The sequence below is a fragment of the Mytilus californianus genome, unplaced genomic scaffold (assembly GCF_021869535.1).
Source record: "Mytilus californianus isolate M0D057914Y unplaced genomic scaffold, xbMytCali1.0.p SCAF_10, whole genome shotgun sequence".
Classification (NCBI taxonomy): Eukaryota; Metazoa; Mollusca; class Bivalvia; order Mytilida; family Mytilidae; genus Mytilus; species Mytilus californianus.
Window position 1 is genome coordinate 68,463,743 of NW_026262582.1, and position 15,825 is coordinate 68,479,567.

The 15,825-nt window shown below is 32.2% G+C and overlaps 1 protein-coding gene across 3 annotated transcripts in view; it reads left to right on the forward strand.

Annotated features, from left to right (window-relative positions):
- The window catches only part of LOC127718412 (serine/threonine-protein phosphatase 6 regulatory ankyrin repeat subunit A-like), a 74,734-nt gene that overhangs the window by 15,323 nt on the left and 43,586 nt on the right, over window positions 1–15,825 (forward strand). For all 3 annotated transcript variants that reach the window (XM_052224426.1, XM_052224425.1, XM_052224427.1), the window contains exons 5-8: window positions 2,836–2,917; window positions 7,663–7,715; window positions 8,012–8,122; window positions 13,537–13,626. In XM_052224426.1, the coding sequence (XP_052080386.1) occupies window positions 2,836–2,917; window positions 7,663–7,715; window positions 8,012–8,122; window positions 13,537–13,626 (336 nt within the window). The remainder of the gene's footprint in view (window positions 1–2,835; window positions 2,918–7,662; window positions 7,716–8,011; window positions 8,123–13,536; window positions 13,627–15,825) is intronic.

The following is a 15,825-nucleotide window of genomic DNA, read 5'->3' on the forward strand; positions in this document are numbered from 1 at the left end:
AAAAGAAAATAAACAAAATGACAATAATACATAAATAACAACAGACTACTAGCAGTTACTGACATGCCAGCTCCAGATCTCAATTAAACTGATTGAAAGATTATGTCTTCATCATATGAATATCAGGCCCAATCCCTCCTGTTAGGGGTTTAGTATTATACCATCATAAAATATATGAGAAGAACATAACCCGTGTCATGCCAACAACTGGTTTTAGAATAGATATGTTTCATTCCGATGCAAAGGCCCTATAAGTGAATTAATATTAAAGCCAAAATATGCAATCTTTAATGACCTGACAACAGTATCGTAACTATATCCCTTCTTAATAAGTCTGTTTAAAGGTTTTGTTAGCTTTTGAGGTGAATACTGACATTTGTGTGCTTTGTAAAGAATATTACCATAAAAGATTGGATGTGAAATACCCAAACGTATAAGATGTCTGCATGTTGAGTTATATTTACGAATGATGTCCTTATACCGATGATAAAATTTAGTAAATGTTTTGACTAGTTTATGATATCGAAAACCCTGGTGTAATAACTTTTCAGTTATACATAAATTTCTTTCGCTAAAATCTAATACGTTGTTACATACACGAGCGAATCGTACAAGTTGAGATATATAAACACCATACGATGGTGACAAGGGAACGTCACCATCTAAAAATGGATAATTAACGATAGGAAATGAAAAATCATCTCTTTTATCATAAATTTTTGTATTAAGCTTCCCGTTAATGATATAGATATCAAGATCGAGGAAAGGACAGTGGTCATTATTAATATTAGCTTTATTTAAAGTAAGTTCAACAGGATAAATTTCTTTAGTATACATACTGAAGTCGTCATTATTGAGAGCCAATATATCATCCAAATATCTAAAAGTATTGTTAAATTTTTGTATCAGATGTTGTTTCGATGGGTCTTTGCTGATTTTAGTCATACATTGTAACTCATAACAATACAAAAACAGGTCCGCAATAAGTGGTGCACAGTTAGTCCCCATTGGAATTACTATTTTTATTTATTGTATAATCAATATGAGCTTTTTCTCCAGCAACATTTCGTATTCATTTCAAATAGGTCACACAAACACAAATGAAACAGTGGCAAGAAAGGTGAATACTGTCTAATGCTCTGTAAATACCCATTCCGAACATGTTTGTCAAAATTTAAAATTTTCCATCCAACTCAGCTCTGTAAAAATTTTCAAATTCAAAACTGGATGCGTTCCTGCTGTTTTTCTACATATCTGTCTCAAGTCAGATGAAAGCTTGATTCTAATTGGCTGAATTAATTTCCATATCTTAATTTCAATCAAATACCAGAAAGGAGAAAACACGGATGTTCAAATGCATTAGTCAAAAAACGACGAAAAGACATTCAGTTCACAAAACACAACAAAGAAAAACTAAAAACTGAGCAATACGAGCCACACAAAAATCGGGGGTGATCTCAGGTGCTCCGGAAGTGTAATCAGATCCTTCTCCACATGCGACAACCGTCATGTTAGCTGATTAAATTTAATAGTCTTTATCAATTTTAAGTAACGTGAGGTTAGCAAAAAAAAAAAAATAAAAATAAAAGGGAAGCGTTAGATACCACATGGAAATTCAAACTCATAAGTCGATAACAAACTGACGAAAATACAAACAATAGTACAACATTAGCAAGCGCTTTTTCAGTAAGACAAAGTCAATCACATTTTTGAAGTATAAACTTGAAATTTATTGACGATTGAAAGCATTTAAATAATATGATTATATAATAATAAAAGTTATTGCAAGTAATCAAAATTTATTATTTTTTTGGTAATTTATAGTAAAAAATCAAAACAATTTTAGGTAAATCAAAGTAATATTCCATGATATTCAAGTAATCCATAGCTTGTGAAATTAACTTACATCAACAAAACATAACCTCGTAATGCTCTAGCTTGTGGTAGAGTGGTCAAAACAAGAGTGGAATGTTGTGGGTAAGATCCGCTGCAATTCAAACCAAAGACTTGAAAATTGGTAGAAATAATGCCTCTCCCCTATCTCGCGACAGGTGGGAATGAAATAAAAAAAACTGGTCAGCCAGGATTCAGAAAACATGTGTTCGTGTTTGGTGACATGTGAATGTTACCTTGCAAACAAGCACGTAAAAAATCCGGCTCAGTGTGCTGGTCTAGTACACAATGATGTTCAAATTAATATAACATTAACATGCTCACGTCCTGATATACACATAATATCACCAATGGACATTTAGGACAAATTGTTTAATTCATAAGTGATAAACAATTAATTATTTACGCTTGAAACATGTGTGAATTATTCAATATATACCTGAGCCAGTATATAGTTTATTCATAGTGCTCCGAAGTTAGAAAATATAAGCTAGCTAGCTTTCAAACACAAATCATCCAATCATATCATTCCACTTTGTAGTTAAATCTACATGACATAGTAAAGATTTATAATTGAAGTTGTTAACTTATGAAATAGAATTTAATCTTTTTTTATGATTTGTCTACCCGTTAATAGGTATAATTTTGTTTATAATCAGCAGTAATTTAACTATCAGTAGTTATATATTATTCAAGTAAAAATACCACTTTAGTAATTTCCAGCAAATTTCTAAGCATAGCAAGTTTTACTTAGTAACAGTAGGTAACTAGAAGAAATTCCCTGCGAAATATATTTACTTGAAAAAAGTTTAGACAATTTTTTATTTTGGAGTTACAAGCATTTATTTTTGGAGCAAGGTTACCAGCACAACATAAAAGTGTTTGTCACAACAATTTATGTCCAGGAGAACTTATTTGAATATTATATGTTTTTAATTTTAGATTTCAAATGCATAAATAAATGTATGGACGGGTATGAGAGATCAACGCAAAATATTTGTGAACAAATATCCGACACAGCTAAGTATGTTTTGACATTAAATCACTGTAAATTACCTGGTATGTTTACGCTCTATAAATAAACTCATCACAGATACTAGGATTAAATTTTTTACGTCTACAATAGACTCAATAACACCTTTGAAACAAAAAACTAAAAATGCCAAATAAAGTACGAAGTTGAAGAGCATTGAGGACCCGAAATTCAGACAAGTTTTGTCCAATAAAAGAAAGGTTTCTTAATTTGCCACCAAAGTTATTTTTTATACGAAAAAGACAACAAAAACAAGTCCATGCATATGAAAGTACTTCAAAATGATAATATTTTGAATACCTGTTGCAACATATTTTGTTCTTTTCAACGTTTCATATTTCATTGCATTATGCAGGTCATATATCCAATAAACAATATTGATACCCACTAGAAAAGAACATCTATCCGTAAGAGAGCCTATGATGTAGATGAAGTAGCAATAGATCATCATACTTTGGCCAAGAGTTATTATGTGTGTATAAACAAAATTATAAATCATCTACGAAGCTCTTATAATCAAGTTGATATGAAATACTTCCTTTTGTTGCTTAACTACAGATTTGCGGTTACCATCACGCATTGGTGTACCGATACGTCACGTCTGTATTTCAACTGTGTTTGCAGTCGTATATCTTCAGATACTAGAATAATCGTCTAATCTGTAACTTTACCGATTGTATCCTATTCTTGATTGTATATTTTGACTGAGTGTGGATTTGAATTGCGGATGAAGCATGCATACCAGGAGACGCTAACGCTGTCGATGAACCCAGTTTCGCTATTTTTTGAATTCATATCATTCCCGCAATTTTTTTTTGTTTCCTTGATTTGTCTTCTCAATAGCTTTATGAGGTTTAAAAATCGGCTAACTACTGACATCCGTTTTTTATTAGCGTTTTTCTGTTCGATTGCATCAACATTTTATAGTTGGTAACATGAAATCAAATGTGCAATATTTTTATCATTACGTTTTATTTTATACAGTATCAGTTCAGCAGTACACTCGTTGTCCGTTTAACGTATATATTAGCTTCATCTTCTCAACATAAGACTGTATGGTTTTGTGTCTAAGGGAATCATGTTTGTTATATTTCCGATAAAAACCTTATGAAAAAAGTAAAATAACAAAAATACCGAACTCCGATGAAAATCCAAAACGGAAATGACAAAATCAAAAGCTCAAACATATCAAACGAATGGATAACAGCTGTCACATTCCTGACTTGGTTCAGGCATTTTCTTATGTAGAAAATGGTTGATAAAACCTGGTTTTATAGCTAGCTAGCTTGTGTTAGAGTCGCATAAAATTCCATTATATTGACAACAATGTGCGAACAAAATAAACGGACTTATTAGGTACAAATGTCAAAAATAGGGTACAGCAGTCAACATTTTGTTATAATCGTAATCACTATAAACACAAACAAATATGTCAACAAAGAAAAACAAAAGGCATATAGACAAAGCACATTAGCAAAAAAGAAAAACAGGAATACAAAAATTTACCATAGCTCAATAACACAATGACGGGATGTATAAGAACCGAGTCACATCAAATGGATATTACCAAAAAGTTTACTAAAAAGTAAAAGTAATAATTTCCAAAGACAAAGGAAAGAAAACTATAACACGTATTTAAGATGATAAACAACGTCAGTACTTAGAATCTATACTTCAAAACCATCTCGTATTGAAATGGTTTTTATTTTATTTTTAAAATTAAAAATCTACATGTATGCTTCGTCTATTTTATGCTTGTTTGTGTTCAATAACCGTATCGTTCTAATTCAAAACATGCTTTTTAGTCGGGTTGTTGTCCCTTTGACACATTCCCCTTTTCCATTCTCTATTTTATGAAAAACTAAAATCAGTCAGTACACATTACAGTGATTGTTCTTTATTGTGCATATTTTTATAAACGATATATGATCTAGATAGGAAAAGTATGATATTTGTGCTGACGTAAAACTGATTTAACCTCGTCATATTTTGTGACTCTACTTGGTCATCCAATTGACACTTGATTCTTATATAAAGATAAGACGATGTGGTATGATTGACAAATAGACAATACTGCATCGGAGACCAAATGACGTAGAAGATTATTCTGTTTTAGCGTTGTTTTCCTCTTATAGTTGATGTGTTTCCCTCGATTTTGGTTATTGACCCGGATTTGTTTTCGCATAATCGATTTATGACTATTGAAAAGCGGTATTTTTACGAATGTGACCTACCGAATTAGACTATTTTAGGCTTTGTAACAACATAAGCAACACGACGAGTGCTACATATGGAGCAGGATCTGCTTCCCATTCCGGAGCTTCTGCTTCCCATTCCGGAGCATCTGAAATCACCCCTAGTTTTGGTTGGGTCTGTGTTGTTTTTGTACCCCTATTTGTGACATTTTGTTCACGCATCATTGTCAATATAATGCAAATTGATGCGACTGTCGTACAAGTGAGAGGTTTGGCGCTATAAAACCAGGTTCAATCCACCATTTTCTACATTTGAAAATGCCTGTACCAAGTCAGGAATATGACAGTTGTTGTTCATTCGTTTGATGTGTTTTATCATTTGATTTTGCCATTTGATAAGGGACTTTCCGTTTTGAATTTTCCTCGGAGTGTTCAGTATTTTTGTGATTTTACTTTATACTACTGTTGCCTTTTTTTGGATACGTTTGTTGATGCTTGTGTAGTCTGTTTATACTGCAAACTATTTTTGAATGAATACCTATTGTCCTTTTTATTTATTCAACACGACTAACTTATTTGATCGGATTAAGGTTCGGGTAATTGTTAGGGCTAGTCCTAGGTTTATCGGATTTTTGTTCTTTTTACAAATTATGAATAGTCCGCGATGTGCTATACAAGTATAAAATAAAACGACAAAATAGTTGCTAAAAGAGTTCAAATAAGAAATATTTCCGAATTATTTTTTTTTATGAAATAACTTTCACTTTGATAATTAACAGGTGTAATACCACCAAATCATAGTACGGCACATCCGGTTGCATACGAAAAAGGGTCGAAAAAATATTCCCTTGAATTTGACAGTTGTAGGAAATTAATCCTACATTTCATAGCAGTAAACAATTTCTGAGTCATGAACATATATCTTGGGTGTTACATTTTTTTTCATTTGGTGTTTCTATAAAATATTTTGGAAACTTGAGGTTACATGGTTACTAAAGCTTGTACACAGGAAAAAAGGGGTGAACATTTGATTGGTTAACTTCCAGTGATGGTAATTATCTTATAAGCAATGAAATGTTATGTAAAATTTTGTCTGTAGTACTGGACAGGATAAAACGTTGCTCATGCCAAGTATTTCTTTATTTGAAACAAAGATAAATTCTGCTCAATTTTTTGAAAGTGCAAATTTAACAAAGACTTATAGGGAAATAAATGGTGGTATTACACCTAACAAGTATATGGTAATTTTGCCTTTGCAAATGTTTGTGTTAAATAATGTTTGGAGGTTTCATGTTTTGCTGAGGCTTTAACTTGATAAATGCATACACACTTAGTAAACTTGTGGCTCAATAAAACCCTGCATATCTAAAAAATAGATGAATTGATTTCCTGTGTGAATTGTTTTCTGATCACTAACTAACATTTAGGTTACTATTTCTTTAATAACTTCGGTGTTTTATGTTTCATATTTTAAGTAAGAAAATAACAACATTGCGAACGAGGGTGACAGGGGAAAGTAGTACAGGAAGACGTCCTAGTACAAATGTTGTATCTAATCGAAATAAATATCCAGGAAAAGAAGAAACAGAAAACAGAAACACGGATTTCACAATTTTCATAACCATCGTTTATTCCCAAACAACCGAAAAAGTTTGTTTTTTTTTAAATTTCAAAAGTTTGAAATACAAATTTACATAAACTTCAAAATCATTTACAACAAATCGTCAATTCTATACACTTTCTTTATTCCTGTTTTGTAAAGCAAAAACATATATCTAGTTAAATCCAAAAACATATCAGAAGATGTAATCTAATTGGCGATGATAAACCAATCAATTTAGACCAAAGGACAAAAATGTGAACAATAGCACATAACCGCAATGCCTTCTACAATTAATTGATTGATTGGTGTTCAACGCCATTGGCTATTTTTGGCAGTCAGTTTTTGTTGTTGGATGAATTCTGTATGCATGGAACCATAGACCTTCAGTCGGAAAATTTACAATCCAATACAAATGAGATTAGAGTCAAACGCACCTGACACGTGCGGTATTTGAACTAAAATCTCAGTGTTGACAGGCAAGTGAAACAGTAGTTAAACTACTCTCACCACTGGCCAACGAGGTCCTCCTTCTACAATGAGCAGAACCAATACAGCATAGTAATTAAGTTACCTAAATGACAAAATGTGAAAAATTGCATGAGAGAAACCGAATGGTTGGATTTCGACTAGTATAAAAAGTAAAATAACAAAAATACCTAACTCCAAGGAAAATTCAAATCAAAAGCTCAAACACATCAAACGCATCGAAAACAACTGTCATATTCCTGACTTGGTACAGACATTTCCTTATGTAGAAAAAGGTGAATTGAACCTCTCACTTGTATGTCAGTCGCATAAAATTCCATTATATTGACAACAATGTGTCTAAATTTCTACTTGTTTAAATATTGAAAATGGGAGCTTGAATTCTGATAATAAAACCGACATGTATATTCATGTAGAATATACCACAATTTACTTGTTGTTATTGTTTGTAGGTTTAAACCAAGCAAAGACGTTTCTACAACCTTTGAACCTATTTCACTGCCAGGTAGTTTTTTTAAAACCAATAGTTTATGAAGACCAAATTGATCAATTTATATGTTTGATACATGTATAACCGAGGCAACACATTGCACACTGAAGATAAATTTACATTTTGTGAAATGTCTCAACTTTGCATTTAAACATTATTTATCTGTTAAACTACAAACATCCTGAAGCTTGCATTTCTAAGAATAGATTTCAGTAAATATAAATTACCTTTGAATCAAACTGCTAATGTTTTGATTTGAAAGTTTCCATGTACTAAACTATTTTTTATCTAATTTTTTTTTCTTTTTAAAGACAACGGCAAAGGGAAAGATTTACTGACAATGCAGAATGATGATGTCATCTTCTACGTCATCACATGTAGCGGCGTCGGTATTTTTCTATTTAACGTGATTTTTATAATAAGTAAGTACTTTAACATTTTCCTTTTTAATGTAATTGTGCTTTTTAAATATTCAATCGAGTCGTAAGTTAATGTAATTGTCATCTCATGTGTAGTTTTCTAGCTGGCATGTCAGTAAATTTATGTTATGTTAATTTATGTTATCATTGTCATTTTGCTTAGTTTCTTCTCTTACATATTCTAATATCGGACTTGGACTTCATTAAAACTGAGTTTTATTGTGCGTATTGCTATGTGTTTGTTTATTCTACACTGGCTAGAGATATAGGGGGAGGGTTGAAATCTCACAAAACATGTTTAACCCCGCCGCATTTTTCCGCCTGTCCCGAGTCAGGAACCTCTGGCCTTTGCTAGTCTTGTATGTTTTTTTAAATTTTGGTTCATGTATATGTTTCGGAGTTTAGTATGACGTCCATTTTCGCTGAACTAGTACACATTTTTGTTTAGGGGCCAGCTGAAGCCCGCCTCCGGGTGCCGGATTTTCACGCTGTACCAAAAACCCATTGGTGGCTTTGTCTTGTTTTCTACTCTTTGGTCGGGTTGTCGTCTCTTTGACACATTCCCCGTTTCCATTCTCAATTTTATTTTACTCTTTTTGTGGAGTTTTCAAGTTTATTACAAGAGAACTGTATTCTTTCTAGATAATTTGATTTAATTGTTGAATGTTTCAGGTAAAAACACGACATTTCGGATCCAAACACTAGAAAAAAATAACACAACATTCGAGCGGTAATAGATAATTTTGTCGTGTCTTTGCGAAGCATTCCTTAGTTTGAAGGTCTTTGTGGAAGGATATAAATGAAGGCTGAATGCAATAATAATATAATTGAATGCAATAGAAGTTATGGGAATCGTACACATATTGCTAATAAAATCCACAGGCTTATATCTTGCGTATACAAACATGACAAATGCATATAGAAAACATTGCTGTTAATGTTTTTCTTGGATTTGATAAAATTCTTGAAGCAGTATACAATCGATGACAAAGACAAACTGTGGGATTCAATTAGCTTAATTTTAAACTAGAACAGTAAATCAAGTTTCTTATTCCTGGAGATAATATATCCCTTTCTTTGGTACTTTTTTAATGCAAAATCGTTGTAAAGCTTTTGTGACAGCATGTCAAAATGTTTCATTATCTATTACTGTCATAATTTGAGACCTACTGCTGATAAAAAGTAAACAGTCTTTTTTTTTCTAAAATTGGTTGCTCCAACAGTAGGTTTTGTGTGAATAAATATGTTTTGTGATGACTTTAGTGAATCTTTCCACGTACTTGTTTATGCTTATTATTACAAAAGAGAGGCGAAAGATACAAAGAGGATATTCAAAACTCAAAGATTTAAGAAAGCATCACAAAGTCATGGCGAAAAGACAAACAGGTTAACATAATTACACAGAACACTGAAACTGACCTACATGAACCCTATAAAAACGGAAATGAATTCATGTGCACTGGAAGGGTTTGGGGCAGTTGTGAATGTTAAATTTTGGTGCGATATTTTATATTCCTACTACTGAATCGTTTGCACTTGAGCCATTAGGTAAAAAAAATGTTACGGTATCAATTCATAGACTGAAACCCAGCAATGCAATCTTAACATAGCCACACGACTGTTGGATGCAGGAATAAGTCAACGTGCTGTTGCTAGACAATTTCACCTCAGAAATTCCCCTTTCAGTCCTTACAACAACGGAACATATATATATATGTCCAATAAATTCACAAACTAGTATGATGTTGTTAACGTAAATAAAAGTGTCAACCTAACAACTCCAGAGATTTTCTGAGAATACTTCTATATATCTGACTTAGCCCAATTCAGTGTCTGTATCTATAGTTACCATGGAAACTTCTAGAACACTGTAGAAGTTTAAATTACAAATCGTAGATTTTGATCTTTCTTGAATATTATGCAAGTCAAATAGAAAGTTTTAATCATTCCATGATCAGTATCTACGATTGCTCCAGTTATTTCTAAACTTCACACTTACATTATTTGGTAAACAACTATAGATAGGTCACAATCTAATTATTAAAACATCTTATAAAGCCACACCAAACAAATAAGGCCAAGATAAATAATTATAGTAATTACAATCTCATAGCAACATTTATAGAATTTCATAACCTAATGCTATTTGCGAGATAGATTTACGATTTCAACGTGAACTGTTAACCAAGTCAATGGATTTCATGGCAAACAGATTTACGACAAAAATGTTTCCAATATACGAGTATTAAATCAAAACCGTATAATTGCCAAAACAGACTGCAATGTGCGAGACAGAGGCATAATAAGAAGGTACAAAACTAAATTTAATATATACGCCACATATCTGGTCAAATTCTCTTTGAATCATTTAGAGGTTGGTTACACGCAGGCATTTTCATCAATGGAAGACATACCAACATTATTTAAAAATTGAACTTGACGTAGTCAATTCAACTTTCAAACTGTTAACTTTATTCAGAAGATGAAGTAATGAATGCATTTTATTTCTATATAATGTTGTTTACAAATATTGCATATTTCAAAATGAAAATTGAAATACAAAATCTAGTGTTGCGTTATTACAGACCACCAATATAGGATCCTAGATATTTTGAAATATCAACAAAAACCAATGTGCTGAAAGAGTTTGCATTTTGTAGAAGCACTAAATAACTAGTTTAATATTGTAGTTTGATTCCTTATATATCAAATGATCATTGACATTCTCCGCCATATGTTTATATTGTATATTGATTGTAATGAATATGAAACATTTATTGTAAATATATATTCTATAGTGGAGTGACAAATCAAGAAACGGGTTCTTATTTGACGACTTAAATGGACCGACAAAACTGCAGGCCAAATATGTTATTTTAATATCTTAATCCTTCTTTTTTTGCCCGGTCGTAGTCATTCCCTGGGGGGCATTTTTTGGGTAAAATGGAATTAAAAAGACATGTTAATTTTTTCTAAGAAAAACCAATTAAAGTATTAGTTGGATGTGTTACAAGAACACTGTGCTTAAACAGCTGTGGGTAACTAAAGTTATCCATAGCCTAAGATGGAGCCGCCTGGCGTCGGTAAGAAACTCCTACATAATAAAAATACCATGAATACAACACAAATGTTCAGTAATAAAAAAGTTGTATCAATCTTTTATGGAAACTCCTAAACGTAAAAGGTGATTATATACTACAAAATAAACGATCAAAGCACGATTTGCAAAAACACTCAGGATGTCCGTAACTTGAAAACAACTTGTCCGTAACTTTTTTCATTATACCAATAGGGATGTATACTTGGACATACTATATTATAGTATAACAGTCCCAGTCGTACCTTTCAAAGAATCGATATTCGTGGATGCAATAAGAAAACATATTATAGAGATTGCATCGAATACATATTCAGAAATACATGATTTCTGGTATTATACCCAACTAATAAACGCGACTCTTTAAACTACATGTGTTATTATTCTCCCTGCCATTTTACATCTAATGACATAGATACCATACTTTATCAGTCAATCAGCCAACACAATGGAACTTCAAAATGTAGCATAAGGAAACGAGTTTGGGCGAAAAATCAGGTCATGCAGCTTATAAATCTCAACACTTCCCACTGCAGATATCACAAATTTCAGATCAAATTACTCAAGGCTTTAAACAATACATCAATAGTGAACATATGAAAATCACCTTTAAGAGAACAAGTTCAGATATCAATCCTGAGCGAAAATACACAGACGGGGCTGTCCAGATCCCTGAAGAAGATATTTACGCTTTAATACCAGAAGTTATTGAATCCCTGAGGTCAATGAAATGTTTAGAAGATTTAAAATCTACCTTATTTGCTGTAATAAACGGACACCTGTTCAACAATATAGCCTTCCATTTACTCTTAGATTGTTGCAATTGTTTTTCACAGTCCACTATATATAATACTAGGTATAGTGATGACACCATACTTTTGAAGCTAACAATTCGGAAATTATTTAAAGGAAAGGGTATCAATTTGGTCCGCGGCTACAAAGGCCTATGGCTCAACAGTGAACAATCTATAAAGCTAGAAGAATGTAAGATAAATTTCGACGTACCATCAGATCCCGTTTCATGTAAACACTCTGCAAAGTATACTTTGGATGCTGGTAACCAGGTTTACTGGATTTATCTATCAACATAGTATCCGAAAATTGGAATAATTTAAAAAAAAATAACGGTAAATCTTCAAGTCTGATTTCTCTTTTCTCATGGTTATTTTGACGTATATCGTAATTGTATAAAACTATGTAATAAATAAGGGGTTTGATAGTGTTTATTGTCCTTTAATTGTTGAAATTATCAATCTTACAATTTTGAAAACAAAAGTTACCCACATTCGAAAATGAAGTTACAGTCTGATTAGTTTTGACCAAAAAGTTACGGACATCTTGTGCATTTTTTAAAATTGGCCTTGCGCTAAAGTGAAATCAAAATTAACTAATGTATGGTAATGGTTAGTGATTTCTTTATTCAAGAATCTTATAAATATTTACATAGTGCATATAAAACCTCGCAAAAAGTAGTTTTTGTATAAATCATATATCAACGAGTTTAGAGACCGCCATCTTGGGCTATAAGTTACCCAAAGCCGTTTAAGCACAGTGAAGAAGGCTTCTCATTGCCTGATTTGTGACATCTACGAAGACTTACTTGTTCATAAAAAAACCTGTGTTATATCTTTTCTTTTGAAAAAATACTGCAGCTTCCTACTTCACGAATTGAAATCAACGTATGCTATAGAAAAAAAACAATGTAAATCAGAACAACATTATTGAAAATCAATCGTTATACGTAAACAGTAAGGGAGGGAGAATCAAATGTAGGGTTCAGTAGTTCCATATCAATTCCTAACGCCATTTAAGCAGCTAGCCATTTAAAATCTATCTGGATAAATTCTGGCAGAAATTAAATTAACACGGAAATGTGACAATAACTATAAATGAAGACCAAACGTTACATGCCAGCAGCACATGCATACGGAGTATACGGAGTATATATCTGAAGTTGATACGATATTCCAGGGCTTGTACTTTCTTTATAGAAGTTTGCTGATCACTAGGAAGCTATCAAATCAAGAGTTTCAAGCAGGGAAGTTGAAATTATCCTTTCGTGAATTTTACGGACGCCATCACGAGTTGGTTAACCGTTATGGAATATCGGTTTTACAGTTGACGACGGATATGTTCCAATTGAAGTAACTTATCTCACCCCCTTTCCCCCGAATGTAACCTATTCAATTAGCTGTAAGCTATAAGATTTTATACTGTAAGATGTAATGCTTTTTAATAGAGTATTAGTATTTGTGTTACTTTTGGTTCCAAGTATAGCATACAATAAAAAGTGTGTAAAAGATTTAACGTTTTATTTCAGTATATGGATCGATCAGAAGTACATGGAGACCGTATCAATTAAAAATCCTTACATGTTCTGGATTTATATTCTTCATGTGCTTGTTTTTTGGTATGTATAAAATTATCACAAAAATATAAAGCTGCAAGGTAAATTCAAAAGGGGAAGTCCATAAAAACTGACAAAATCAAACGTAATCAACCAACGGAACAAATGGAAAACAACTGACATACTTGTAGCTTGGTACAGGCATTTTCCGAAGAAAATGGTCGGTTAAACCTGGTTTTATAGATAGATATAGCCACGTGTATGACAATTGTTTATTTGAGCAAACCGAACAGACATAATAGGCTAATGGGACAATAACTGGGATCCATCAGCCATAACTGTTTACAAATACACCAGGGACCTACAACACAAATGATTAAAAATTCAAACAAATATACAAATAAATCTAACAAAGACTCCAACGAAATAGATGTTGTAGTTTATAGTAAATTGACAAAGACTCAGATAAAAAAAAATGTTTGTTGATAGTACATACCATATATACATGAAGTATGTACTTTCTCGATAGGTACAAATTTAGTAAAATATAACTACAACTGTAAATAAATGGAAAAAAACAGCACCTCTCACGTTCGAATTAAACCTAGTGATGAAACTGAACAACGAACGCCCAAAGTGAAAGACCTGATGTCATACGAACAAAAGAAACATGTTACACGAATAATAATAAGAGTTTAGAACATATTAATATATTTCATTTTTTTTTATTTCACTTGCAAGATAAATGAGGATGTTAAATTTGATGTATGCCTTTTTGTGCTTCTTCGTTACATTTGTTTGTTTTTATAGTGATTAAGATGATAACACAATGCTGACTGCTGTACCCCTATTTTTGACATTTTTACCTATTTTGTCTGTTTATTTTGTTCACGCATCGTTGTCAATATAATGGAATTTGATGCGACTGTCATACAAGTGAGAGGTTTAGCTAGCTATAAAACCAGGTTCAATCCACCATTTTCTTCATAAGAAAATGCCTGTACTAAGTCAGGAATATGACAGTTGTTATCCATTTTTTGATGTGTTTGAACGTTTGATTTTGCCATTTGATTGGGGACCTCTCTTTTTGAATTTTCCTCGGAGTTCAGTATTTTTGTGATTTTACTTTATACATAAAAGATAAATCATATTGTATTTTTGCATCAGGTAAAAGTTCAATTACTGCATTAACTATGCTTTTGATGATCCTTATAAAGATTAATTATAACTTTGCTTAGTTATGTTCAAATCTCCGTTATTACTGCATCCACTGTGACTTCGGTGAATCTTAATCTAAATAAGTTCAAATATTGCTAATAAAGTATTAGTAAAAAGAAACAGCAAGATTTGTAGTTGTTCCGGATTATATGAGTATTTGGACCATATGCGTATATAATTATTTGGTCTGACCATACGCGTATGGTCTGTGTAATTAACATGTAAGCAATGAAAAGTTGTCATAAATTAACAGTTTCTAAAAACGGAGTTTTGACTTATTTCGTCATTGGTACATGATTGATGAAATGAAAAGTATTTTAGTCACAAGATAAAATCTAAGGCTGGATGTTTCTCGGGAAACGTTAGCAGATCTAGCACCAAATATTACACCTTACTGTCGTATGAATCATTTTAATGAACATGAGTAGAAATTAGAAGAATCAAAATTTCTTCAAACACTAAGAGATAAAAGTCTGATTGAGATTAAGGCTATGAGGTCGTTGATACAAATCAGAATTAAAAAAACTGGATGGGTCTATGCATACCTATGCTACATAAATCTTTAGAGACCCAAATGTTGCAAAACACCAGTTCTACCTCTATGACAAATATGGTTTTGTCCCCGCAGTTAAAGCTCAAAACAACATCGTTTTTGTGTGTAAATCGCATGAAATAAACTGCTTGTTACATGAATTAGGTATTGACAATTCACTTGGAAACCCAACATCTACCCCAACGACACTTACGAAGGAGCTCCTCTAAACCTCTTTCTAAATTGTTAACATCAATCTTATCAGCAATAAAAGCCGGGCCTCAAAGTGATTGCGAAACTACCTATTCTAGAGGTGGCGTGAATCAGATGTTGATACTAAAAAAATCAAAAGAACTTTTAGAGAACATACAATCTAGAACTCTTTCATCTTGCAATAGTATTAAAACTTTTGACCTTTCTACACTTTACACATGTATTCCCCATTCCAAACTAAAAGAAAAATTGAAAGAGTTTGTCATCCTTTGTTTCATAAAAAGGAATGGCCTACGTAG